Here is a 27,530-nt window from a genome sequence, read left to right as displayed (position 1 = left end):
CTCTATGTTTAAGAGTCTAACTTAAATTCTATTTCTTGGTCCTTTTAAAGTCTGGATGTTCCAAATACTCCGGCTTCAAATTTGGTCCAGCTCTTATTCCTCAGGTTGCTTTTTCCTGTTCTGCTGCAGAAACCTTCTAATTCAGAAACTTCTTGTTCTCCACAGAGGCTTTTGTTATTCAGGAACATAACTTGCGTCAAGTCCCTTCCTTTCTTCAATAGATAAATCCATTGTCTCCTTTAGTATAGAAACCTCTGTAGACAAAATAATGCTTCGTTTTTGCAGCTTTCCCAAGAGATAACAGATCCTACTCAAATTCATAGTATTTTTCCACTTGCTGCTACTGTTGCAATGTCCCAGCCTCCCTCTAAAGGGAATATGGTAACTTAATTTCTTTCAAAATCAGACCCAAAAGTCAAATAACTTGTTGCCTTTATTTCCAATAATTTATGTCCAAATTGTAACAAATCTAACCAGCAAAGCCATCGTAACAAAGTTCTCTTTTATTTTCCTGCTTTGACAGCTACTTTGACAGCTGTCAAAGTTTCTGTGTCTCTTCACCAGTCTCTCATAGCGGATCGTTCCCGGTTCCCGGGGGGGTTGCACTTTAGTTCCCACAAATCAGTCTTCTCCTCCAGCACAATTATTGTAATTTCCCTTCGTGAAGTTAAAATTTTTTTTCAGGTAAACAAGTTCATCTCTCGATCTTAGTTGTCAAATCCTTGCGTTGAGCCATCTACAACAGGGGGGGCGGACTTCCTTTTTGCACTCCCCCCGCTCGCTCCAAATTCAAAGATCAAATTTCCCTTTTAGGTCCAATCAATTTACTCACGGGTTGTTCCTTTTAGTCCAAATCCGAAATTTTCAAAGAAGAAGTCGTTGCTCTCCGCCGAATGGCATGCGGCTTCGCTGGGCAGGGGAAGCATTGGACTCACAGCACCACACCCCCCCCGTCACCCGCTCCGCAGCCTTTAAAAAGGCTCCTTCGCGGGTCGGGGGGGCGCAAACGGTGCCCGCCGAGTCACCAAGTCCATGGGCATCTCCGCCCATGGTTTTTGAGGGTCCGTGCGTCGCCGGCACGGCAGGACCCGACCCCTACCCAGCCGACTCCCTCCGGAGCTCGGAGGGAGTCCGCCATTCGGCGATTCCCCTCGCTCTCTCATGGTAAGCAGTGAGTCAACAGCCAGAGAACTAGCACAGTGACTCTCCATCTGGCTTAATCCTTGGTGAAGTGACAATGAAGTACTTTGCTGCTGAATGTGGGAATAAAAACATTAACAGAGTCTTTGTGTATGTGTGTTTTTATACAGACCAGCAAGGAAAACAGAGTGTGTGCTGTGGTGCAGGCTCCCATCACAGGGGAGACCAACTTGTTGACACACAGCTAAACGGGCAAAGAGGTGGAGATAGCCATTAGAGACATGGCTAGGGTAGGAAAAGGTAAAAGGTAAAGAAGAAGAAGAAGAGTTTGAATTTGATATCCCGCTTTATCACTACCTGAAGGAGTCTCAAAGCGGCTAACATTCTCCTTTCCCTTCCTCCACCACAACAAACACACTGTGAGGCGAGTGGGGCTGAGAGACTTCAAAGAAGTGTGACTAGCCCAAGGTCACCCAGCAGCTGCATGTGGAGGAGCAGAGATGCGAACCCGGTTCACCAGATTACAAGTCTACCACTCTTAACCACTACACCACACTGGCTCTACAAAGGCGACTATGGGGTGCAGCATTCATCTCGTTTCAGGCTGAGGGAGCTGGCACTTGTCCACAGACAGCTTTCCAGGTCATGCGGCAAAGATGATTAAATCGCTACTGGTGCACAGAGGATTGTGACGGAAGCCAGAATGCACGGAAACACCGTTTACCTTCCTGCCACAGCGGTACCTATTTATCTACTTGCACTGGTATGCTTTCAAACTGCTAGGTTGGCAGGAGCTGGGACCGAGCAACGAGAGCTCACCTCGTCGTGAGGATTCGAAATGCTGACCTTCCGATCGGCAATCCCAAGAGGCTCAGTGGATAGGGTGTATATCAGTTCAGTGTCCATGTTGATCTAACACTGAAAGATTGATGCTTCTGCCACCCCCATGTCCCCATCTTCCCCAGACTTTTCCTTTTTCGGTTTGTTTGTTTTAGAAAAAGGATGATGACTAAAGTAGAGTCAGAAGCTTCATCAGCTGGTCTTGTGCAGAACCATCTGTGTCAGCCTACAATCCCCTTTACAAATAAGTTACTCAGTTATTTCACTGCCTTTGAACAGCACAGAGAATGTTTAAAGCAGAGCTGATGTAACAGAAAATGACTTCCCCAACATGATGATGGACCCGTGGCCGAGGAAGGGCCACATTTCAAGGACTTTGTCCTGTTTCTGCTCTTGGGCAAAAGCAGCCAGATCCCAATGGATCTCTTTTGCCAAATTCGTCAAGCTTTCCCGCACCATCTCTCCCCTCCCCCTCTCAGTACCGGCTCTTGATGGCATTCCAGTCTGAAATATGTTTCTGAAGGTTCTTTTTGTGCTTCAGGATGGTGGGCAGCTCTTCCTGGAAGAGATGGGGAAGGGGAAGGATGAGTCACACACCAGTAGCACTTGCCCATTGGTTAGGAATCACCACCAGTATTTCCACACTAGGCTTTTACTGCGAACAAAGGAAGCTGCATTATAACAAGTCAGATCGTTCATCTATCTAGCTCAGTATTGTCCACAGCTCTCCAGGGTTTCAAGCAGCCATCCTTCCTGGTCCTACCTGAAGATGCCAGGGATTGAACCTTGAACCTTCTGTATGAAAAGCAGGTGCTCTTTCCCTGAGGTGAAGCCCTTCCATACATGTGGAATCACTGTGCTTCATTCACTTCCATTTTCCCCACTAGCCACACTCCACCTTAGAACCTTTAGTGCTAAGTGCATCTACATCGCCAATCATAGCAATCCTGTGTTTTTCCCTGTTGTTCCTCCAAGTTTTCCCAGGCTGCAAAAAAAAAAAAAAAAGCTTGACTTTTTTTTACAGAACGGAAGAGCAGTGCAATCTCCACAAGTGTAGATGCAAAGCAGGGCTTTGATATGGGTAGTGACACATTGTGTAGGTGAGCCGACCACAACTTGGCACACTTGTGCAATATGTCACTTTTGTAAATGTGTGTTGGCTTGTGGTAGGCTCGCCTGCCACACAGGTTATCACTAAACACCAGAAAATGCCATGGTGTTTTTGTTTTGTTTTGTTTTGTTTTGTTTTAAGTGGATTTGTTGTGCTTGGGCAACAGAGGGCTTTAATCCACTTTAAATGCACAAACCTAAAGCATGAACTTGAAAAATACTGACATTCTCTGGAGCCACCCTAAGTTTCTATGCAAGCTTTTTTTGGCTGAAGAGGATGATAACAATTCCTTAAACAGATAAAAGAGTGTTCCATAGAGCTCATACCCTACCATGCTCATCTTTAACCGATGAAGAAATAAATATGATGGAAACTTTTAACCATCTTGCTAAAACTGCAGGGTCTGAAACAGATTCCTCCCCTTCATGACTTTTTAAAAATAGCATTGTTACATATAAAAGGGTATCAAAATGCAAATAATTTAGAAAATGATGTACAAAAATGCAGTATTATAGGGAAATTGGTCTGCAAAAATGTGTATATTAGGAGAAATGGCATAGAAAATGTGTACAATAGGAGAAAGTCACAGTAAAATGCTCATGGATGTTCATGAGGGCTTTTTATAAAAACAAACCACAAAGTGATGTGGAAATGTGAAAAACTGAACTTAAAAATGGAAAATCGAGAAAGTGTGAAAAACCAAAACTGGCAGATTTGTTCATCTCTACATTTCACTATGCAAATTTCTTTTTAAAGCATTTTAGTGCTTATTCAAAATTGATGGGTAGTAAAAATGTCAGTCACCACTGTAAAGATTGTAGTGAATATGTGTTTAACTTCAAATGGGCAGTTAAGGGGAACTGGATCTTTGCTTTTCTCACCCCCAGCAGCTATATCACTCCCTATGGTTTGGACAGAACAACACGGTAAGAATATACACATAGAAAAAGCTTGAGCTTCCCAAGAATGTGGAAAGTCGATTGCAGTTCTTCTTGTGGCTTACAGTGTAAGAACAATGATTGGTCAGTGCCAGGAGACACCCATCTGGAGACAGCTTTTTACATGCAGCAGTAAGGGGTGGGGTGGGGTGGGGTGAGGGGAGGAGAGAGGGAACAACCAGAAGACCAGGCAGAAAACAGGGAAAATGGAAGATGAGAAGAGAGGGAGATGACGGATACCTCACTCAGTTTATTGAGGGGTTGTAGGACGTCTCGCTCGAGGGCCATTTCAAACTCAGCAAGGATCCTGGCTAGCATAGTCTGAATGAAGCAACTCATTTCTAGAGCTTTCCTGTAAGCAAAGAAGGAAGAAAGAGTTACAGTAGTGTATATAACCAGAGCGAATACCTCTCCAACGACCTGAAAAATGAGGATTATGATTCCTCAGTGAGCTCTTTCTCTCCTTCTCTCTCTGGGGCTCCATCTGGCAGAACTAAACCATCACTGTAAAGGAGTTTGCAGGGTGTGGGAGGGAAATGTTATTGTGTGTGTGAAAACATCAATATACTAGCAGTAAAAAAAAAAGGTGGGTTAAAACCTCTCTTCCCCCTCCACTGTGGTGCCATTTTATATACCCAGCAGCTATTTACTAAACAAAAAAGCAACCAGTTACCATTCCATCTAGTTTGGTCCCAGTTCTGCATCACTGTACTTGGGGGTTATAGAACTTATGCAGGCTTTAATCTGAGCACCAGGGCCTGATCCATGGCTCTTCCCAAAAACACACATCCCAGATTGTCATGTTTTGTGTTCAGCGCTGACGCTGCACCTATCCGATGAAAGGTAGATCAAATGGATCTAGCAGGAGATCAGCCTGTGTGGCACAATATCAGTCAATGGTTGCCTCCAGACTGTCAATATTTTGTGGGGGGAACTGAGGCACAGACCAGGTTAAAGCGCAAACAATTTCAATTAGGGGAAAAGTGGACTTCTTGCGGTTAGGAAAGTAACAGAAATGGACTGAAAGGTGTAGGAGGAATGGTTATCACTGAGAAGACATATAACCACCATGCAAACTAATTGGGATGAATGCTCATTGTCAATATAACTTCCCTGCAAACAGATCAGAACGGATGCTCAGCAAAAACTGTACATCGCCTAACCTTCACAGAAGCTTTCGGCAAGCAAATCAGGATGAATGCTCCATAATCAGGTCATCTAGAATAACCTAAAGGTAAAGGTAAAGGGACCCCTAACCATTAGGTCCAGTTGTGGTCGACTCTGGGGTTGCGGCACTCATCTCGCTTTATTGGCCGAGGGAGCCGGCGTACAGCTTCCGGGTCATGTGGCCAGCATGACTAAGCCACTTCTGGTGAACCAGAGCAGCACACGGAAATGCCATTTACCTTCCCGCTGGAGCGGTACCTATTTATCTACTTGCACTTTGATGTGCTTTCGAACTGCTAGGTTGGCAGGAGCTGGGACCGAGCAACGGGAGCTCACCCCATTGCGGGGATTCGAACTGCTGACCTTCTGATCGGCAAGTCCTAGGCTCTGTGGTTTAACTCAGAGTGCCACCCGCATCCCGTGCCCTCATTCTTCCTGGTGCCTTTTCTATTAGGTGCCCTCCTGCCCTCAACTTGGGTTTAACACCACAGTTCCCAAAGACAGCTGCCATCCATTCTGTCTATAGTGTTGCACAGCTGAAGAAGGAAGGAATAACATATATTGCCTGTTAAACAGGGGGGGGGGGGAAATGTGGCATAGGACAGGGTTCCCTACTGAAGCTGACCCCTATTTTCTGTGCAGAGGTATTGTCCAGCAGCTGAATGATGTGTAATGCAGATTTTATACCTGAGATGCACCTTAAAGCACACAGCCATAACCCAAAGCAAGGCATGGTAAACCGACAGTGGAAACACAGTCTGTGATATAACACTAATGCAGGACCCCCTCAGTTTGCTGTTCTACTTCTGCAGAAAGGTTTCTAGATCAATGTCAGCCATATTTTAAGTAGAAAGGGTACTGCCTTTTAAGAAATACACTGCATTTTTAAAAAAAACACAGTTCTATCTTGCAAAGAAGATCCCTGATTTAGATTTGGTGGTGATTTTTCATACCATCATGACAAAATAATGGTATCCAATAATGAAGGAAATAAGCAGCTATCTTCTCTTTAAAAGACATCTGAAGGCAGCCCTGTTTAGGGAAGTTTTTAATATTTAATGTTGTATTGTTTTTAACACTTGATTGGAAGCCACCTAGAGTGGCTGGGGAAGCTCAGCCAGATGGGCGGGATATAAATAATAAATAATCATCATCATCATCATCATCATCTTTCCTGTGAGCAACTTGGGATATATGTTGCTTGCTTATGTTCTACAGATCAACAGTTTGTGTGCACCTTAATCTATAAAACACACTGATTCTTACCCAAGGCTGGAATCAGTGTCTAGCTCCTTGAAGCTTTCTGCCATGGTCATTGATAGCGCCATCAAAGGCAATTTTTTCTGCAGAAAGAATTGGAAAGAAGATGCAATGAGCAAACAAGATAAATCCACAGCCTTTTCCTGAAACAGAGTGAAGCTCTCCAACACCTGCCAATGTATAATTCATAATTGCAGCAGCTACCCCATGTCCCATACAAGTAAATGGGGTGGTGAAATTAGCTAGACCAGATCAAGTAGTTTGTAGCCTGGTCCGTTTTGTTGTCAAGAAAAATGTACTTGGAAGCGATGGAAATTTAAAGACCAATTTAAAGGAAAATAGAGTTTAAACAGAATATGAAAATATTATTGAAATGCAGGTATGGGAGCAGGTAGAACTCATTATTTACCTAACTAAAAACCAATTAATAAAAAAATACAAACTGCTTTAGTGGAACATTCAGATATTGGGTGCACTATATTGTTTTTAAGGTGGAGAAAACTTGGGATGCTAAGTAGCTTGCTTTAATGCCAAATGAAAGCAATTAGGAGGGGGAAAATAGCAAGTTGCCTATTATCAACGTGGGCACAGTGGTACTATGATGCAAATTTGGAACAAAATTTTAAAAGCTCCAGTAACTGGGGAGCAGCAGCAGAACAAATACTGGACATCAGAAACAGTGTCCTGGCGAAAATTGCGAATTTTGGCAAATTTCACTAAAAATAGCTGGAAAAGCTCAGCAAGTTTTGTGTCCAGATTTTCACTTCTTTAAATAGGGCAATCCTATGTATGTCTACTACTTTAATGAGACACAGACAGGTTTAGTGTCAGTTGTTGGCAGTGCCAGGCACTTGCCAAGGCCTAAAACTCAGCAAGGGCAGGCACAGTGCTGAAGGAACAGCAGCTGTCACTGCCTGCTCATACATCTGCATGTTCCTTTCTGGAGGGTTGTACAGTGGTACCTTGGTTCCCGAACGGCTTAGATGCTGAATAAATTGGCTCTCGAATGCCGCAAACCCAGAAGTAAGTGTTCCGGTTTGTGAACATTTTCCGGAAGCCGAGCATCCGACGTGGCTTCCTCTTGAGTGCAAGAAGCTCCTGCAGCCAATTTGAAGCTGCGCCTTGGTTGTCGAATGGTTTAGGGAGTTGAATGGACTCCCGGAATGGATTAAGTTTGAGAACCAAGGTACGACTGTACTAGGGATTTAGTCCAGAGGCAAAAGCAAGCAAGCAGATGATTGTGGAAAGGAAAAACAGGGTTGTCCTGTCTGAGCTGCTGCCCCTCTGCCCCCACCCCCACAAAAATATCTGAGCACAAGCACACATGTTATGAAACCCACAAAGGGAACGCTAGCCAAAGATGACAGATCATAGGATGTGTTGTTACTTAGTGCCAGTTATCAACAGAAAGTTACACAACGTCCAACAATCTGGATATACCTGTAGAGATTAAATTTTATGCCCAGCCCTGGAACAGATCAAAGAAGCCTGTTTACATCCCCTCCTATGAAAGACAAAATCTTACAGAGCTGGCTGAATTAGATCTGCAGGGGGTTTTAAAATCAACCCCCGTGGGCATTCAGGCCCTAGTGTGTGGACACAGCCTATATAAATATATATACAGTATAGGAAAGTTGCCTGTCCATTCACTATGCATTCAAACACCTTTTAAGACATGGCAACCCATTTCTGTTAGATAGTTCCTGAGATCAAGGGGAGGTTTTCGTCTCTGTTTGGGTACAACTGGATACCATTTTGAATCAAGATAGCAGAATAGACCTTTCAAAGCAGCCCTGATTTTTACCACTGATTTCAAAACATTTTGGGGGGATTCCCAAGAGAGACTGCTAGGTCTAAATAAACTTGGAGATCTGTGATTAGAAATCTCAATGTCTTTCTTTCTTTTTCACATAAAACAGCCATAGAAGGTAAGGTATAAATTAGGGTCAGGACAGGGGCAGTAGTACTGTGGACAGGAGGATCTTACTCTTTGCCCCTGTGCTGCAGTCACAATCCAAAATCCCCACCATTCAAAGCAGCTACGAGCTGCAGAAAGAGGAATTTGTATTGGAGAACTGGCCCAGGGCAAAGATTAAGGGCTGTGTTCATACACCCTTTACTGTGTATTCACTGGGCTTCCAGTGCTGGTTTTTAAATCCGTGTTCACACGTTATCCAAAACGGCCCCTGGTGTGTACACAAACAGAAATGGATCTGAAACTAATGAAGTTGTGCTGATGTGAAGAGCTGTGAAATGCACCAGGGGCTGGGGGGGGGATTTCACTGCTTGGAGGCAGTAATATGAACACAACCCAGAGACCAAGGGAAGACAACCTGATGCCTTCCAAACGTTGCTGGACTGCAGCTTCCATCATCCCTGACCCTTGTGGCCAAACTGGGGTTGATGGGAGTTGTAGTCCAGGACACCTGAAGGGCACCAGGTTGCCTATTACTGGGTTAGACCCTCTTCCTCTGTGCTATGACCCTAAGCCACTTTTAAGGAAGAAGAAAAATATGCCAACCACTGAACTCCCATATAACCAATGGTTTACTTGACGCTGAAAGAAGAGAGGCAAACACTCTTACCACCCGTTTGTCCATGTCTGCCCCATATTGGCCTTGGAGACAAGCCAGGAGCCTCTTCTGGACATTGTGAGCAGCACGCTTGGCTGGTTCAATCCTCTGTTCAATCTGGAAAAAAAGAAGAGTGAAAGAAAATGAGGGGAAAGACTCCCCCATCCATTCCTGTTTGAGAGTGTTTCTCTCTTTCCAAGATCTCCTGCAACACCGCAGAGGGAAGTGTCTTGTTCTGTTCACCTTCCACAAGATTCCATGCAGGTTTTGGCATTAGGGACAACATTTGGGTTTCTGATTTCTCAGTTTTTCTGGCTCTCAACAATGTAAAGATATTTGAAAACAGCAAGAGTGGTATTCAACCGACTTTTAGGCAGGGTAGATACACTGAAATGAATGGAACTAATGTTAACAGTCTGCTCTTAGTAAAAGTTGGTTGGCTACCACCCATTGACCTGTCAATGGTATGCACCCCACCCTGAGGTTGCTTACAGGTGAACTGTCAGAGTCACAGAGGTTTTGCGGCCCATAAAGACTACACAATTAATTTAAGTAAACAGAGACAATCTATACACAGATTTATAGGAACATGTGCACAGATCAAGAATGAAAGAGGAAGCTTGAGTGCCCAAGTAAATGATGTGCTTAGATCTTCAGATTAAGGGTGAATGTTTGCCAATGGACTCAAAGAGCTGAGTTGTTCTGACCACATCATTCGTTCATCCATTCCTGTCTATTCAGCTCTTCTGCCTCTCAGTTGTCCATCTCTAGTCTTCTATAACACACCTTGTCAATTATGCCTGGAGAAGGACAGTGGCACATTCATAGAGTATCTGCCTTGCATGCAGAAGGTCCAAGGTTCAATCCTGGGTATCTCCCTGCAGGGCTGGGAAAAGCTCCTGCCTGGATCCCTGGAGAGCCACCAGCAGTCAGGGTAGACAGTACTCAACTAGATGGACTTGACTCAGTATAAGGCAGCTCCTAGGAACTCTGAATTATGCGACTCCTCAAATATTAGATTAACCGGTGGTGGGCTCTCATTTGCTTGAGATCTTTAAGGAGAGGATAGATGGGTCAGCACCTGTCAAGGCCACATGATTCTGCCATGAGTTGGACTTGATGGCTCTTTGCAACTCATAACATTCTATGGAGAGAGATGTGATCAGATTCCATGACCTGGTTTCACTCTACTTTACTACTTTACTCTCCTGCTCCTGGCCAGGGATACTAATAACTCCTGCAACCCTGGGCTAGTTATGGCATCATGCTGTAGAATGCACGCCAATGAATAAATTGAAGCACAAATAGGCAAGAATATGTTTTCTTCTACATAACGTACTGTCTACAAGCAGCCTGCTTTTATCTCATAAGCTTAGTACTACAGACATTAAAAAGATCACAGAAGTGCAGATTTTGTGGTACAGAATAGGGGTGTGTGTGTGCCTGTGTGTACATGAAACCATTCTTTTGCAAATTAGTTGCCCTAGCGGCTTTCTAATCTGCCCCTTGCTGTGAGTTGTTGAGATCTTCTGGGACCCACTCTAACAATAACGTTTGTTGCTCTTTGAAGCTTAAAAGTCCTAACTCCCACTGGAACATCTGGATCATTCTTCAGGGAGTGGGTAAAAACCCAGAGCAAAACTGTCCTGTGACTCAGGCATAAGCAGAGAGCAAATAAATTACACATGAAGACAAGGGACTCTTTCTCTCCATGCCTGCAGGTACAGGTAAGCACATGCCCACTGATCAGACCCACGCCTCACCTGTAGCAAGTCTTCTGTCAAGTATTCTGCTGTTTCTTGGGCTCTAGGAAGAGGCAGCAAAAAACAAGAGTCAAAGAGACAAACTTTACATTAATGCTATATGTTTTAGCACCTTCTTCATTTGTGGCTGCAGAGGGAGAAATCAGAAGAAAGTTCTTTCAGAGTAATAGATACTGGCAAACTTGTCTTTGATATCAGGACTCACTTATTTTATCTGCCGCCTGTTTTGTACAATAAGGCAGAACACTTTGGCTAAAAGAAGTACTGTTTATTCGGCTTTTATAGTGCTTTTTTTCTGGAGGGACGCAGGGGTACGCATACCCCTAAACATTTTGTGAATCTAAGTTTGGCCTCATTGAGGGGCAGGATTTCAATATGAGTAGGAAAATGAGAATACCCCTAAACAATTTTTTTTTTTAGAAAAAAAAGCACTGGGCTTTTATATTTTGACATTTTCAAACACATCAGTGTTGGACAGTAGGAAGAGCTTGTCTGCATTTCTGTTGCATTATTTATCACATTTGTATCAGGTCATTTTATTGAGGAGTTGTGCGCAGCATATATATTGGAGATCCCATTTAATCCTTCCCTGGAAAAGAGAGAACAGCTGGCCTAAGGGCCTCTGGTGAACTTCATGACTGAGTAGGACTTCCATTTCCAAATCCATGAACTCTATCAACTACAGTGGTACCTCGGGTTACATACGCTTCAGGTTACACATGCTTCAGGTTACATATGCTTCAGATTACATACGCTTCAGGTTACATATGCTTCAGGTTACTGAATCCGCTAACCAGAAATAGTACCTTGGGTTAAGAACTTTGCTTCAGGATGAGAACAGAAATCGTGCTCCGGCGGTGCGGCAGCAGCAGGAGGCCCCATTAGCTAAAGTGGTGCTTCAGGTTAAGAACAGTTTCAGGTTAAGAACGGACCTCCGGAACGAATTAAGTACTTAACCCAAGGTACCACTGTACCTGCTTAGAATGTCCAGAATTATTTTTACATGATTGAACATAGGACAGCGCTCCATGAAGTGATTCCATTGGCACAAAGATTTCTGCTTGCACAATGAAACTTTTCCTTCCTCCTTTCTCCCCATGCAATCACCCAAATCTGCTCTGGAGAATTGGGGTAACCTTGACAATGGGCTTTAGGGGACACACGTGAAGAAAAGAGAGGAGGAATGTTTCACTGGCCGTGCAGTGCTAACAACTACTTTACAGACTACAGCCCTTAGCCTTATTATTCTGTCTCTCACATTTAATCTTCTTGTCTTTTTCATGCCATATACTTCATGAAAAGGAGTCTGATTTCTGCTAGAATGTTGCTGCCTTTGCCTGCCCAGGAGTTTCAGAAAGATAGAAGGGCATGTTGGATTATGATTTCTGTTGTTGGTTGTGTATAACAAGGGAAAGTATCCCTGGGGAAAAAATTGGAGCATTTAGCACAAAACCCCTGACCCCAAACACCCATAAAACAAAATAGAAGATTATAATGCTACAGAATGTTAGACTGGATGACCCTAATGCACCAGGGGTCCTGAACCAGGTACTGGGTGGCTGCCAGACCCAGGCATTTGACTCCCTAGCCAGTGCCATACCAGTTTGCCAAAAGAGGGAGCTACTGGCTGCACGTTGTGGCCAAGGAGAAATACCACAGGTGACAAAAGACACCAAGGAGTTCCACCTGGACCCTCAGCCTATGCAACTCTCCTATGTACCTACCCAACTGTTAATAGGTTATTCATAGGCCCTGCTCTTCATTCCCCTGCTGTCTGAAGCATGACGGGGGATCACCCAGGACAGGGCCTTTCCTACAGTGGCACCAAAACTTTGGCACACCCTCCCAGGGGAATTTCATTCCATTCATTTGCTGCTGATATTCTGGTGACAGGTGAAGGCCCATGTTGATTTTGGAAGGCAGCCAGAAGCCCCGAAGAAGGGATTTCTCTCCCTTAGTTGTTGGGCAGAGCTTCTTCTCCCTCTTGAAGGTTTCTGGGTAGAGGGGAAAGCGCATATGCTGAACCTTTATGTGGATGATGTCGAGTTGTGTTGTGTAATCTGAAACAGCAATGCCTGTAAGTACTGGAAAGGAAACTCAGTGCATTCGAATGCCTGGGCATTCAAATTAACTTTGAAAAGTCTAGTATACTGTTCCCCAATATCAAACCATGAGACCAATTGGATATACAATGGTTAATGAAATTCCTATCTGTCCCAGAGTCTTTAAGTACTTGGGGGTATTTATACTCCAAAAATTAAGGAAATTGTTTACTCTAAATTGTTGTCAATTGGTAAAAAAAGCAAAGAAAATAAGTAGGAGATGGTGGGGGGAGGGGATTTTTCTAATTAAGGAGGATTGCAGTGATCCAGATGAAAGTACCGTATGTTTCCGTCTATAAGACGCACCCATGTATAAGACACCCCCTATTTTTGGGGACTCCGATTTAAGAAAATGGGGGAAGATCTATCCGTGTATAAGATGCCCCCAAATTTTGGACATTATTTTTTAGGGAAAAAACCTAGTCTTATACATGAAAAAAATACAGTAATTCCAATGTTTCTGTATGTATTTCAGGTTCTTTCCATTCCCCCTCAACTTGAATGTATGAAAACACTGGCACATACTTCTGAATGACTATGTTTTTCAAGGCTAGAAATCTAGACTGCTGCTGAGTCATATGTATGACAGACTGAGTGGAGATGGATGGGGATTATCCCATCTTTCTCATTATGATGAAATATACTGTATTTCTATTTAAATTGTAGTAATTAGTTCTAAATTTATTTCTATATGTATACGTTAGCACATGTAAAATTGCAAGCAAATCTATGTCCTCTCTTTTGGCAATGCATATGTTGCCACTCTAGTTTGGCTTGCTTTCCTGCCTTCCTTCAGACTGTCAGCTGAATCCTTCATGCTAAAGGTTGGGTATTCCCAGTGGCTAGTATACCTTTGAACTTGCCTTGAGATGAGAACCACATCCATACACTTAAACACTATTGTACCATTTTAACAATCATGGCTTCCCCCAAAGAATCCTGGGAATCATGTAGTTTGTCAACTGTGCTGACCTCACAGAGCTACAATTCCCAGCACCCTCAATGAGCTACAGTCCATGACTGTTTCAGCAGTATGTTTTAAATGTATGGTGTGGTTGTCACCCATTCTTAGACCCTAGAAAGCACTGCAGCCTAGAAACAGAGGAACTATAAATCAGTTGTCTCCAAGGGCAGATTATTCAGCATCACTTTTCAACAGAGGAAATCTCAGACATGTAGCTCCGCCTCTACCTCCTACTACTTAGTCTGTCATGGGGTTACACTTACACAGGGGGAAAAATATGCAATTCAGGTTCTTCAGGAACAAGGCTGCACCCAGAATGAAAGGTAAGGGAAGAGGAACTCTCAGCAATACTGAGGTGTGTGACACAGTTCAAAGAGGGTTTGCATAGAGACTCCAGGATAAAGTTAAAGAGAATGGCTGGGGCAAGCCAGGCAGATGGGTGGGGTACAAAGAACAAATTATTATTATTATTATTATGACATTGATGAAGAAGCTGCTGAGGCAGCGGAAAGGGTGATAAGGAGACAAAAGCTCCCAGGATTTAAAAGTTTACAAGGCCCTTCCTTCCCACCATGGGAATCCTGCATTCGCAGCAGAGGAAATAATTCCTGCGGTTTGTAACTTAACATTAAACCTGCTCTCTTAACCACCTCACTTTCTACTTCTGAGACAATTACAGATCTAAAACACTTCATTTGCATCCTATTCCACATATTAAATGAAGGCTTGTTGAAAACCTGTTGCTTCAAACATGGAGACAGGGAGATAAATAAGGGTGTTTATAGAAAAGGGATTAATATTGTAATCAGGCCATTGGCAACAGTGCTGCTGGTTTGGTTTGTTTGATAATGATGATGATGATTTCTTATTGGATTACTCCCAGGCAGGGTAAATTTGGATGAAATGGACAAAAAATATGCTAGAATTTCATGTGGAAACTTCAGAAGCTTGCATATGTAAGGAACACCAATTGCACCATAAACTTCTCTCTAGAAGCACTTACATGATGTACATAGGAGCAAAAATTCCTAACATCACGCACGTGCTAATGAAGACTCAGCTGGTGGTAAGAGAACTTGGGGTTTTGATAGAGAGCTAAGAACAGAAATGAAAATGCCAACCCTGTGTGCGGCAGCTGCTGAAAAGGTGAATTCCATGCTAGTGATTATTAGAAAAGTGACCCAACACTGGCATGCCTTTGTGGTTTAATGACACATATTTACACCCTTAATTTATGGAGAGGGAGTACAGATCTTACAGCATGGTCATCTCAAGAGGGGCTTGTTCCCCACAGAAGTGCAGCATCCCTCCCCACCTGCCTTCAGCCAGCCAGCCAATATTGTTTTGCCATTTTCTTAGTTGTGCCAAAGCCCCCCAACTCTTCCTGTGACATCACACAGTTACCTTGGCAACCTTCCAAATCTCCTGTCTCTGTTCACACCTCAGGACAGGGGGGAAGGGCCGTTCTTCAAAATGGCCTTGTGTTGTTTCTTAATGGCCCTAGCGTGGCCAGATCGTTTTGCATAGGCTAACCTAGGAATTCCTCTGCCGTTTGAATTTCTCCCTTCACATCCCATTCTACTATTCACTAACAGAAAAAATATTTTTTTTTGTTGAGAATTTGACAAAGAAGCTCAACAACTTTGGCAAAAAAAAAAACAAAAACAAAAACAAAAACAAAAAAAACCCACCCACACACAACACCCCCCCAACCCAAAAAACTATTGTGACACATTTTGAAATAAGGCAACCCTATTATACAGATACTTTATATGTTTGGTGTGTTCACATTCTGGTTGCCACAAATCAAAAAGGATGTTGTAGAGCCAGTGGCGTAGCGTGGGGGGTGCAGGGGGGGCCGGCCGCACCGGGCGCAACATCTGGAGGTTAGGGTTAGGGATAGGGTTAGGGGGCGCAAATCCACGGGTTAGGGGGCGCAAATTACTTGCCTTGCCCCGGGTGCTGACAACCCACGCTACGCCACTGTGTAGAGCTGGGAAGAGGCAGAACTGGGCATCCAACTGATCAGTGGGCTGGAGCAACTCGTCTATGAGGAGAATTTAATCCATCTGGTGCTTTTAAATTTGGGGAGGGGGCAGTAAGGAAAGAGGGACATGATCAAGGTTGATAAAATTCTGCCTAGTGTTGGGAAATATAATAAGACCCAGCTAGAAATCTAGAAATTTAGACGTCTCTCACTGAATCTCCTACCCAGGTTTCCTGAGGAGAAGGAGTGACTGTTAAACCAGTGTTGTCTGTGGTGTGTAGATAAACCCTTAATGTTAAGCAGCTGCAGAGCAGATCCAGCTTTAGCTGAAGGACCCAAGCACACCAGAGGATGTGAAGAGTGGAGCAGGCCTTGAAATGCTTTCTGCTGTGAAAGAACAGGAAACCATCAACTGAGGCAGGGGGGAGGGAGACAGAAGCTGTGCATTCAGGCACCATGCATATCTTTCAAGTACATTCCCTCTCTCTGAAGAATACTGGAAAACATAGTTTGTTAAGAAAGTTGTGAATTGTAGCTCTGTCAGGGGGGTAAACTACAGTTCCCATTATTCTTTTTGGGGGTGGGGGTGCTTTAAATGTATGGTATGCATGCAGCCAGGGAACAGAAGGAACTGTTGTAGCAATGAATTTAGCAAGGACTATATCACTTGTTTGGGGGTTAATGTATATTTATTTGGATTATATGTAATATGCACACATCGACAGGATACAAGTGTATCAAAATCTATTCAAATACAGCACTTGTGAGTGAATGTTTTTAAAGTGGGCTAGAAAGTAGGAGGGAGTAATTAAAAACAGTTAAATTGATGTACACTCTATCAAAAAACACATTTTGTTTTTGTTTTTTTAACGGTGAGGTGTGTAGTTAGTAATTATTCTAATTCAATGTTGCCAATCTAGACTGACTTTTTCTTACAAGTATACAGAGATATCGTTGTGGATCTCAGATGGCCCCAAAGTTTTAAAGCATAGATATAAGGAACTATAGTTGTACATTGAAAAACAAACTAAAAAACTCTGGAGATATTAATTTAGGCTGCAAAGTTTAAGGGGGAGTGGAGTTTTACATGCTAGGTTGCTCTTAGGCTCCACTGAAATTGAATGTGGAAAGTTATGCCTTAAATCCTGTTGATTTAATCCAAGTCTGCATCTGCCCTCACTCTGAGGGCTCTTCTTACTCTTTCACTGATACATGGGAGGGTTAAAACAGAAAGCACAATATAGTAAGTGTAGGTTTTCCCCCTATGCAGCAATGTATTTAAATCTCTCTTGCGAAATTGGCTGATGTGAGCAACTACTTGCTCTGCAAAAGATTCTCCTCCTAACCCAGCCGGGAGTGAGATGAGTAACAACTAAATTCAACCTTCACATCACAACAGCTAGACAGGGAAGACGGGAAAATCAGCTCTGGAACACCCAAGAGCCCAGCCCTGCTGCTTATGTCATTCCTTGTGCTTTCAAAAGTAGAGCAGGGGATGGTAGAGGCTGGGCCTGACCAGGGGGGGAAATAAAACAGAGAAAGGATCTTTTACTCGTTGAGAAACTTCCTGCCTCCATCAAACCATTTTTTGGTCTGTTTAGTTAAGGTGGGCAACTCTTTCAATTTTGGTTTCTCCAGTCGTAAGCTCAGTTCTCCAAATTTCCATATCAGTTTGGATTTAAAACAAAACAACAACAAAACCCCCCACAAAGTCCTCGTGAAAATTCATCAGTGTTTTAGTGTGAATTTCTCCAAATACACATATATATATATATATTTTGGGTATGTAGTTCTTCCTAACAAACACATTTCTGCAAAGCAATTTTAATGTTAGTTTCAATAACAGATGCATTTTTGTGCACACTGTAAGCTAGTATGTGCATTTTTATATGCATTTCTTGGCTGGAGAATGGCACTGCAAAATTCAGAGAAGTGTGAATTTTGAAGGACAGCTGTGTTTAGGTTCTCAGATTGTTTCAGAAAGCTCTGATTAGGAAGGTTTGCCTTTAAATGAGAAGTGAACCAAATTTCTCCCCCATCCCTACTGTCTAGCGGAGTACATACTTTTCTCAGCACTGGGATTTCAGAGTACTAATCCCATCCAGCTGTGGGTTGTGCACACACTGCCAATGACTCACCACCCAGTGGTTCGGGAAGTGGTGTACACACAACCTTGGCCACAATCCATATCTATCCTTTCGTTTCTTGTGAAATCCTGCATTTGATGTGTTTCCCGCCAAACTAGCTTCAGTCAGAATTGAGAAAAGAATGTCCTTGCTGCATTTTAAGCCAGCGATGGACTCACTGAGCGGGGTCAGTCAGGCAACTCAAAAACACAATAAAAGAGTCAAGCCTCAGGTTCCAGGATGAGGAACCTGTGGCCCTCTAGATTAACATCATCTAGAAACTACAATTTCCATCATCCCTGATTACTGCGGTCATGCTGGATGGAGCTGATGGGAGTTCAGCAACATCTGGAGGGAGACATGTTAGCCATCCCTGATCAAGCCAATACTATTTTTTTAATGTTATTTACAGATCATGAAAAGCTCAACATGTTTGATTAAGGTATCTGCAATAGCTATGTATGTATGTATGTATGTATGAATGAATTGCATTTATATTCCACTTTTCATCCAAGGAGCTCAAAGTGTAATACATAGTTCTCCTGCTCCCTGTTTTATCCTCACAGCAACTCTGTGAGGGAGAGAGGAATGAAGGTTGGACTTTGGCTAATTCAACAATCCATGGCCTTTTAAACTAAGGGGGAGGGTTGTTGCTTCGCTTGCATTATGTCATGTATTTTTGTGGGGGGTTTTGTGATCCACGGATGAAAGGCGGAATATAAATTTAATAAGTAAATAAATGAGTGACTGGCCCAATGTCACCCAGTGATCTTTGTGGTTGAGTGGGGATTTGAACCCTGGTCTTCCAGATCCATGTCCAATACTCTATAACCAGTACACTATACAGATTAATGATACTGGTAATGATACCAGCCCAACTTACAGGGCCTTTGAACCCTCTGCTCCACAAAGTGGTTAGCTGAAACAGCAACAGCTATCGATCCCTTCTTATAAACCTATAGTTAGAGACCCTCTAAGTGTCCCTATTTTCCAGGGACATCCCTAATTTAGAGAAGCCGTCCTGGTTTCTGATTTGGTCCTGCAATGTCTCACTTTTCCTTAAGATGAGCCTATTTTCATTGGAGAAATTTTGGAAGGTATGGAGTTATCCATCCTCCAAGCTGTCATAAGGCAATCCTGTATAGGGAAGTTTTTGAATGTTTAATGTTTTATTGTGTTTTTATATATGCTGGAAGCTGGCTAGAGTGGCTGGGGCAACCCAGTAAGATGTGTGGGGTATAAATAGTAAAATTATCATTATGGGACGTTGGAGGGTTGGAGCAGTTACTACCTGGTGCAGCCTGGTCTAAAGGGTGCATATCTACAGATCCCCACCCTGAGATATACTTGATATCCAGCACCACAAAGCAAAATGGAAGACACGGGCCTTCCATTGACACCAGGTACTTAAAGGCCTGAGGGAGCTGCTAAAAAGCAAATCCCTACAGCTCTCTGCTTCTTTCTCATAGGCAGGGGCATATGAATTGCTGAAATTCCACACAAGAGCAGAACCCATCTGAGAACCTCAGCTTTCATTTAAAAGAAAGAGCATGTTTGTATATTAAATTTATATCCCACCCTTCTTCCCAAAAGAGCGTAGAGCTGCATGTAATGTAAAAATAGGGTTAGAAGTATCTGGATAATCTAAAAAACCCCTAAAAAAATTCCAAGAAACAAGAAAACAAAACCCAGTGGGCTTGCTGAGTTGCACCAGTGAATATGGCTGTTACTATTTTCCTTCACATTTGTACTCCACCCTTCCTCTGGTGAGCTGAGCATGGCATTCATGGATGTGGATTACCTCACTTTATTCTCTGTGCAGCAGGTTAGGCGTGAGTATGTATGAGTGGCCCAAGGTCACCCAAGGGGCAAATGTGGCTGAGAACTCAGATCTCACCCCCCAACTGAAGTCCAGTGCTCTAGTGCCTTACATAGCTTCCTTGCGCCCATTTGCCTCAGAAATAAGCACACCGTGCGGAGTACACACAGTACCCTCTGATCTCAGGGACATAGCACTTGTTCCACATGCTGGCTGGGGCGGATGGGAGCGGCAGTTCAGAACATCTGGAGGACACCAGGGTGGGGAAGACTAGTCTAGGGCCATAGATTTCCCTGATAATCCTGTTGCATGGTCAAGTTCTCTTTACCACTTGGCAAGAAGATACAGACAAATATGCCTGCCAGAGGGGTGCATGGGGATGGCAGGGTGATGCAGCAGAGAATAAAAGCAGGAGAGGCTGGATTGTTGACTGACCCTGAACACGTACCTGGGGCCTCAGTTCCATAGCATTTGATGCTTTGGGGTGAGGGGTTGGAGTCTCACCTGGACATCACCACCTGGGCTCTCATGTTCTGGTTCCTTAGTCCCATTAGTGATTTTTAAGTGGTTACAGGCACAGTTTGTTGAGTGGCCTGGTCACTAGTTATATGCTCATCTATCCTGCCAGGAAATCAGCCCTGAGTGCTCACTGGAAGGACAGATCATGAAGCTGAGGCTCCAATACTTTGGCCACCTCATGAGAAGAGAAGACTCCCTGGAAAAGACCCTGATGTTGGGAAAGATGGAGGGCACAAGAAGAAGGGGACGACAGAGGACGAGATGGTTGGACAGTGTTCTCGAAGCTACAAACATGAGTCTGACCAAATTGTGGGAGGCAGTGGAAGACAGGAGTGCCTGGCGTGCTCTGGTCCATGGGGTCACGAATAGTCGGACACGACTAAACAACTAAACAACAACAACATCCTGCCACTGGTGGCCCACTGGTTGTGAAAGTGGTGGCCCTTTACTTTGGCTGTGTACTCACTTTAAAGCACGTTCAAAACACATTTCTCTGCCTCAAAGAATTCTGAGCACTGCAGTTTGTTGAGGGTTGCTGGGAATTCCAGTTTCCCAAAAATGCAGCAGCCAGAATTTTTCTGAGGGAATTACATGTGCTTTGAATGAGTTCTAAAGGTAGAGTCTGTAGGCAGCCTTATAGGGAACCTGTGCCCCCCTCCAGATGCTGGACTACAGTTCCCATAGTTCCCTGACCTTTGGGCCATGCTGGCTGGGGTTGGTAGGAGCTGGAGCCCAATAGTATTAAGAGAAGACCACTGGTTCTCCATCCCTGACAAAGGAAGATTCAGGCAAGGGCAGGGTTGAGCTTTTTTAAGGAAAACCCAAAAGTTATTGATCTCTCTCTCTCCACCCACCCACCCACCCACCAACAATGGATCCAAATAGTAGCCTCTAGTCTGCTAAATAAACTCCCTGATAAACTGAATTCAGGAAAGGAGGGGGTAAGAGTTAGAATTAGCACCTGGTTAGTGCTGGGACTAGAGACGAGCAAGCATGTCTCCACGCGCTCAAAGTTCTCCAGCAGTCAAGTTTTCAGAAGCAGCTACTGCCCAGTTAGGCACCATCTGAGCCCTACTTACAAGTTTTCATCTGGCCCACTCAGGTCCTTGTGCAAAGTCCAGAGGGCCTAACCTGTTCGCTGCCTAAAGGGTGGGTCCTGTCAATTATCAAGCCAAGGAGCTAGTCCTCCTTACCTTCCGCCAATGCTGGGGTGACTGAGCTGCTGCCGCATCCGATTGAACTGTCTCTTCATCATCTTGAGGGAAAGATAACGCAGTCCCACCACAACGACCAAAAACCAGCTGGGTGTTCTTTCCCTCCTCCTCCTTCAGCACAAGCCACTCGCACTTGTTGCCATCGATGATTCTCTCCTCCTCCTCCTCCACCTCCTCCTCCTGTCAGCAGGCTTATTCCTGTCACTTCCTTGTCATTCTCTGGTCTTATTTTATTCTCTCTCTCTCTCTGACTTCACCCTTCTCTTCCCATTTCTACTTCCTCCTCCTCTTCCTCAACCCTCACTGATTTCCTCTTGTTTCCCTTTCTTCTGATATCCTTCCCTCACAACCTTCAGTGTGTTTCTCCACCTCCTTTTCCTCCCTAAGTTTCAAGTCCTTCCCATTTCTCTCACACTTTCTCTGCAGCAACTTGCCTCTTTCTCTCTTGCCTCCGCCGCCACCACCTCTCGCAGATGCTGAGATCAGGTAAGATCTGCTGCTGCCTCAGTTCCTGTCACCACCCCGCCAAAAGAGAAAAAAAAATAAAAATAACTTCAGCCAAGCCTTAAAGGGGAAATATTATTACAGCAAACATGCAACGAGGCAGAACAAGCCTTTATGCTGCAAGGGCTCGAGCTGTAGCACTTCCTACTTTTTCTCTCTCTCTGGCTCAGCTTATGCTTGACAGCGTGGGGGTGACGCTGAAATGAAGCCTGAGGTTTGGGGTGAGGAAGACGGTTGGCTGATAAAGTTGCATGAACTCAGGAGGGTGGGGGTGTGGCTTTTGCAGCAGAGGCCCAGAGAGGGTCTTTCTCAGGTTGGCCCAACCAGCATTACTGGCAAGGTGAAGTAAACAATGGATTTTGGGATAGCAAAACTAGCAGTGTGCAACAGTTCTGCTAGTTCAGCCCTGGGCATCATACATTACTACCTGCAATTATAAATACTAATACTCTGTCCTGCCTGTCTCTGAAGTATCTAATTGCATCCTGCACACACAATACTGCAGACCAAATTCTTAAGACTGTGTGCTCTTCCATAAAACACGTGCAACGTTCAACATCAATTTCCAGAGGAGCAATTTCCTTTCCTGGAGCAAAGGAAACTGCAATGTGAAATTGCTGAATTATAACACATGTAGCCTTTGGAATGCACAAGGGTCATTTTTCCACATTACTACACAGTGGTTTGGAACTGTACACACCCTCACATGATTTCATTTACCATCTGTGTTGTCTGTGCCCATAAGTGGGAATGTTTTCAGGTGCAACAGTGTTCTCTATTCCCCTCCCCTCAAATAGCATTTCCATAGCTTCCTTGCCTTAAAAAACAAAACGTTTTGCACATTTTGTTTTCGAAAGAGAGGGGTGTTTCTGCATATATATCGCGGAATGCAGAAGATCTACAGTCGTACCTTGGTTCTCGAACAGAATGTGCTTCGGGAGTCTGCCTGACTCCTGAAACCATTCAAAAACCAAGGTGTGGCTTCTGATTGGCTGCAGGAACATCCTGCAGCCAATTGGAAGCCGCACCAGATGTTCGGCTTCTGAAAATCATTTGAAAACCGGAACACTCACTTCTGTGTTTCGATCGTTTGGGAGCCGATTTTTTCGGGAGCCAAGGCATTTGAGATCCAAGGTATGACTATATCGTTATACAGAGGTGACTTAAATCACTGTGTGGCTTCCTATTTTGCCTGTTTCATTCATACCCAACTTAAGCATGGTGAGGAGGAATGGCCCAGCCCTGGGAAACCTCTGCGCATGTATGTAGGCAGGCAACTCTTGAGAAGAACATTCTTAGCACTAAACGGGTTATAATTGTCCCAGCGGAAGGCACTTTATATTTATTTCTTTTTATTTCTTACATGTATATACAATGGTACTTTGGTTTAAGAACAGCTTAGTTTATGAACAACTTGGATTAAGAACGCTGCAAACCCAGAAGTAGGTGTTTTGGTTTGTGAACTTTGCCTTGGAAGCAGAACATGTTGAGTGTGTTCCATTTGTAAATTGAGTCCCCCGCTGCTATGGGAAAGCACGCCTTGGTTTAAGAATGCTTTGGTTTAAGAACAGACTTCCAGAACAGATTAAGTTTGTAAACCAAGGTACCACTGTACCACCTTTCCCTCCAAGGAGCTTAAGGTGGGATAAATGGTTCGCCCGTCACAATTTTATCCTCACAACCACCCTGTGAGGTAGGTTAGGCTGAGAGACAGTGGCTAGCCCAGCGCCACCCAGTGTGCTTCATGTCTGGGTTGGGATCCAAACCCTGGTTTCCCAGGTCCTAGTCCAACACTCCAACCAATACTCCACAATGACTCTATTGACAATATGGGGATTGTGTCATGTTTCCAGGACTCTGAAAAGGTGCTCGGCATCCAGCATTGAATGCCTATTATCACGTAGTGTGCACACACCTTTAAATGGTAATAATAATAATAATAATAAATTTTATTTATATCCCGCCCTCCCCAGCCGAAGCCGGGCTCAGGGCGGCTAACAACATTAAAACAGTATGACATTATAAAACATTATAAAAATGAATTAAAATCAAAATTGATGGCATTCGTTCAAAATGTGGGAAGCCAGCCCTGATGCATTCAGGGACCGTCTTGCTCCTTTTGCTGAGTGGAGTCCTGGGCATCTGGCCAACCTAGCAGTTCGAAAGCACATCAAAGTGCAAGTAGATAAATAGGTACCGCTCCGGCGGGAAAATAAACGGCGTATCCGTGCGCTGCTCTGGTTCACCAGAAGCGGCTTAGTCATGCTGGCCACATGACCTGGAAGCTGTACGTCGGCTCCCTTGGCCAATAAAGCGAGATGAGCACCGCAACCCCAGAGGCGGCCACGACTGGACCTGATGGTCAGGGGTCCCTTTACCTTTACCTTTATTGCTTTGTTCATTGAGGCAGTTTACATGATCGTTTGGGAGCTGGACCACAGCCACGTGGTGTGATGAGATCTGGAGCAATGATGATGGGAGCAGTGCTCAACGAGGTGACATTAAGCCTTCTGAAATGTGCAGTAACCTTCCTAGGCACACCCTGGATGGAAATGACTGTTGTGTTCTAAACCCCCAACACAACACCCCCCAAACTCTGTCAGCAATCTCTCAATTTGCAGCCGTTTGCAAGCCAATCGTTGCAGAGAAAGCCCAGGCAGGCAAAGAATTATAGGGGACAAAGTGCATGAAGTTACTGAGAAGTGGGAAAATTAAGGTGAGGAAGTGGTCAGGGTGAGCACATCGAGAGATAAAGTTCTATAATTGTAAATGAAAAAGGAAAGGAGGAAAGAACTGCCTCAGGCCGGCTACTAAAAGGTTGCATTCTCACGGCTGCTAAATTTATCTAGTAGCTGGGCTAGGTTAGAACTGCTATCAGTGTTTTGTTTTCGTCTTGTACAGATTACTGGTACCCTTCTGTTGAACTAGGGGCTATGCAGGCTTCGAGGTTACCTAGTTACCTTTATCAAGCACACATGAATGTGATGGCCTAAATTATTCAGTCATTATGATTATTATTAAGCTTTAAGGGCAAGGATCGAGAGCCTGTAGCCCTCCAGTACTCAGTTTCTGGGGCTTAGTCTTGATTCTCTCCAGTCACATATATTTCCTGTAGCAATTCTACCACAAAGTATAAACAACAACTACTACTACTATGACCACTTCATTGCACATACTTTGGCAAAAGCCCCTATGCTGCAGCTGAGCGCTCAAATTTTAGATTCATTGCAGGCGTGCATATAGAATGCAGCCTGCATCAGCTGATATGTTCGACACAGAGACAAGATGGAAAGTAGTGTCGCCTGTGATGTAAAGGGGCTGCTGAAGTTAAATTTATTACTCAACAGGCTGTAATGGACAGAGCCTGGAGCCAATTTTCCTCCTGCTCCCCATGAACTGCAGCTGGGCTGTTCCAAAGTGTTTGCCCTCTTGTTGGGCCTGGTGAGCATTAAATGTCCCCAAACCCTATAGTTATAATTTGTGGGTTACCATTGGATTTTATTTTGATTTTAATCTGCATTTTAATTGTTTGATTTTATGTTTTTAACGTATTGTATATCTTGATGTTAGCCGCCCTGAGCCCAGTCCTGGCCGGGGAGGGCGGGGTATAAATAAAATTTATTATCATCATCGGGACGCGGGTGGCGCTGAGGGTAAAACCTCAGTGCCTAGGACTTGCTGATCGTATGGTCGGCGGTTCAAATCCCCGCGGCGGGGTGAGCTCCCGTCTATCGGTCCCAGCTCCTGCCCACCTAGCAGTTCGAAAGCACTCTTAAGTGCAAGTAGATAAATAGGTACCGCTTTATAGCGGGAAGGTAAACGGCGTTTCCGTGTGCTGCGCTGGTGCTGGCTCACCAGCTGCAGCTTCATCACGCAGGCCACGTGACCCGGAAGTGTCTTCGGATGGCGGCGGCTCCCGGCCTCTAGAGCAAGATGAGCGCACAACCCTAGAGTTGGACACGACTGGCCCGTACGGGCAGGGGTACCTTTACCTTTACCTATTATCATCATCAATCATCATCATCATCAATCATCATCTCAGGTCCCCTCCCTACCCCTTTTAGTTAGGACTCCTCAGGGGCATGAATATCAAACATCATTAAAAAAAGGATCTGCTTTTCCTAGTGTGCTTCTCTTCAGGTGCTACTGCAGACCAGAGAGATCATAGAATCATTGAGTTGGAAGGAACCTCAAGTGTCATCTAGTCCAAGCCCCCCCCCCCCCCCCCGTCATGCAGGAATCTCAATTAAAGCATTCATGACAGATGGGCATCCAGTGGGATAAGGAGGGAAGATGCCATTTAGATGCCACTTTTGGGTTCCATGGGGAGGATCAAGCTTGGCCTACTCAGGAGAGAGCAGGCCACTAGGACAGAAACGGGATCTAAGCCCCAACAAAATAAACAAACACAGAATTTATTGTTGCGGGACTGTGCCTACCATCTCAGAAGCTGCAATGCAGACAGAAGAATTGCCTATACGTTACGTCTATCAGAGAGGAAGCTGGAAACAACCTTCCTGATTCTTATCTGGACATATCAATGCTCAGTGACTTATCCTCAATGCCACTGCTGTAGCCCATCACACCACGACTCCTCATCACTTGGAGAAGCCACACAAGTCATTTCTTTAGGCTCCTTTGGGAGGAAGGTTGGGATGCAAGTTGAAATAATAATAAACATTGCAAAAAATGAATGACCATAATAAATTACTACTACTACTACTACTACTACTACTACTACTACTACAAATGATGATTGATTTCCAGCTTCCTTTTTTTGTAACCCAACCTGTTTCTACTAAGATATGTGTGGGAAGTCTACCTTACTGCAGAGGATTCAAGCTGTCAATAGTAGTGCCATTTTGCTTAGAGGGTTGTTGCAAGGAATGGAACACGAGATTTGTGCTCTCTAGAGACTGCAGCAGATTTTGGACTCTTTTTTAAAGAGAGTTTGCAAGACAAGATCTTCAAGACAGCTCCTAAGCTGGAGATGGGAGCAGTATTATGTTCCCAAACAAGACATCCAGCTGCACACTGTTAAGTAGCTACCTTCTGGCCTCCACAACCACTACTGAATGCAGCTCTGCGACACACAGCAGCAATTATTGCTGCAGAGGCCTCTGCAAAAGGAGTGGGAAGTGGGGAAGAAGAGGAAGTGTGAGCTCTGCACACAGCAGACCCAGCCACAAACGACAAGCCCACAAGTTTGAGCTGAGACCAAGCTTGCCGGCAGGAGGAAGAGGAGGAAGAGGTGACATTTTCCAGAGTTAATGCCTTGGTTAGCTTTGGTAGCACTTCCACGCCTCCACAAATGCAGAAATAGCCTGGCTCTTGAGGAGATCATCGCACCATCGCAACCCTAACAAAAACAAGGAGCCAACGGTAGTTGCCATATTCGTATCTTAATGTCACATGGATGTTCCTGGCACTGAAACAGGAATTGAGATAGAGGAACAGAAGCTGGGATGACTGGAAATGGTTGCTGGGGCTCAGAGTCCTCTAA

The 27,530-nt window shown here is 44.3% G+C and overlaps 1 protein-coding gene and 2 long non-coding RNA genes across 3 annotated transcripts in view; 1 reads left to right on the top strand and 2 right to left on the bottom strand.

Moving 5' to 3' along the window:
* The window catches only part of SH3BP1 (SH3 domain binding protein 1), a 35,467-nt gene extending 13,268 nt beyond the window's left edge, over positions 1-22,199 (bottom strand). The window contains exons 1-6 of the mRNA XM_079992523.1: positions 21,503-22,199; positions 10,793-10,835; positions 9,042-9,146; positions 6,463-6,539; positions 4,270-4,381; positions 2,463-2,539 (exon numbers count right to left, since the gene is read on the bottom strand). Coding sequence (XP_079848649.1) covers positions 2,463-2,539; positions 4,270-4,381; positions 6,463-6,539; positions 9,042-9,146; positions 10,793-10,835; positions 21,503-21,564 — 476 coding nt within the window. The 5' untranslated portion in view covers positions 21,565-22,199. The remainder of the gene's footprint in view (positions 1-2,462; positions 2,540-4,269; positions 4,382-6,462; positions 6,540-9,041; positions 9,147-10,792; positions 10,836-21,502) is intronic.
* Positions 21,869-26,747, top strand: LOC307225417. Its single transcript, XR_013842990.1, has 2 exons — positions 21,869-22,009; positions 26,153-26,747. It is a non-coding gene; the product is annotated as an uncharacterized lncRNA (long non-coding RNA).
* Positions 26,041-27,530, bottom strand: part of LOC307225433 — a 180,651-nt gene continuing 179,161 nt past the window's right edge. Inside the window, exon 2 of the long non-coding RNA XR_013843006.1 lies at positions 26,041-26,216. This is a non-coding gene — a long non-coding RNA (uncharacterized lncRNA). The remainder of the gene's footprint in view (positions 26,217-27,530) is intronic.

This window comes from Podarcis cretensis, assembly GCF_951804945.1.
Source record: "Podarcis cretensis genome assembly, chromosome: 10".
NCBI lineage: Eukaryota > Metazoa > Chordata > Lepidosauria > Squamata > Lacertidae > Podarcis > Podarcis cretensis.
Note: the sequence above shows the minus strand (reverse complement) of the source record. Positions and strands in the feature narration are given on the sequence as shown.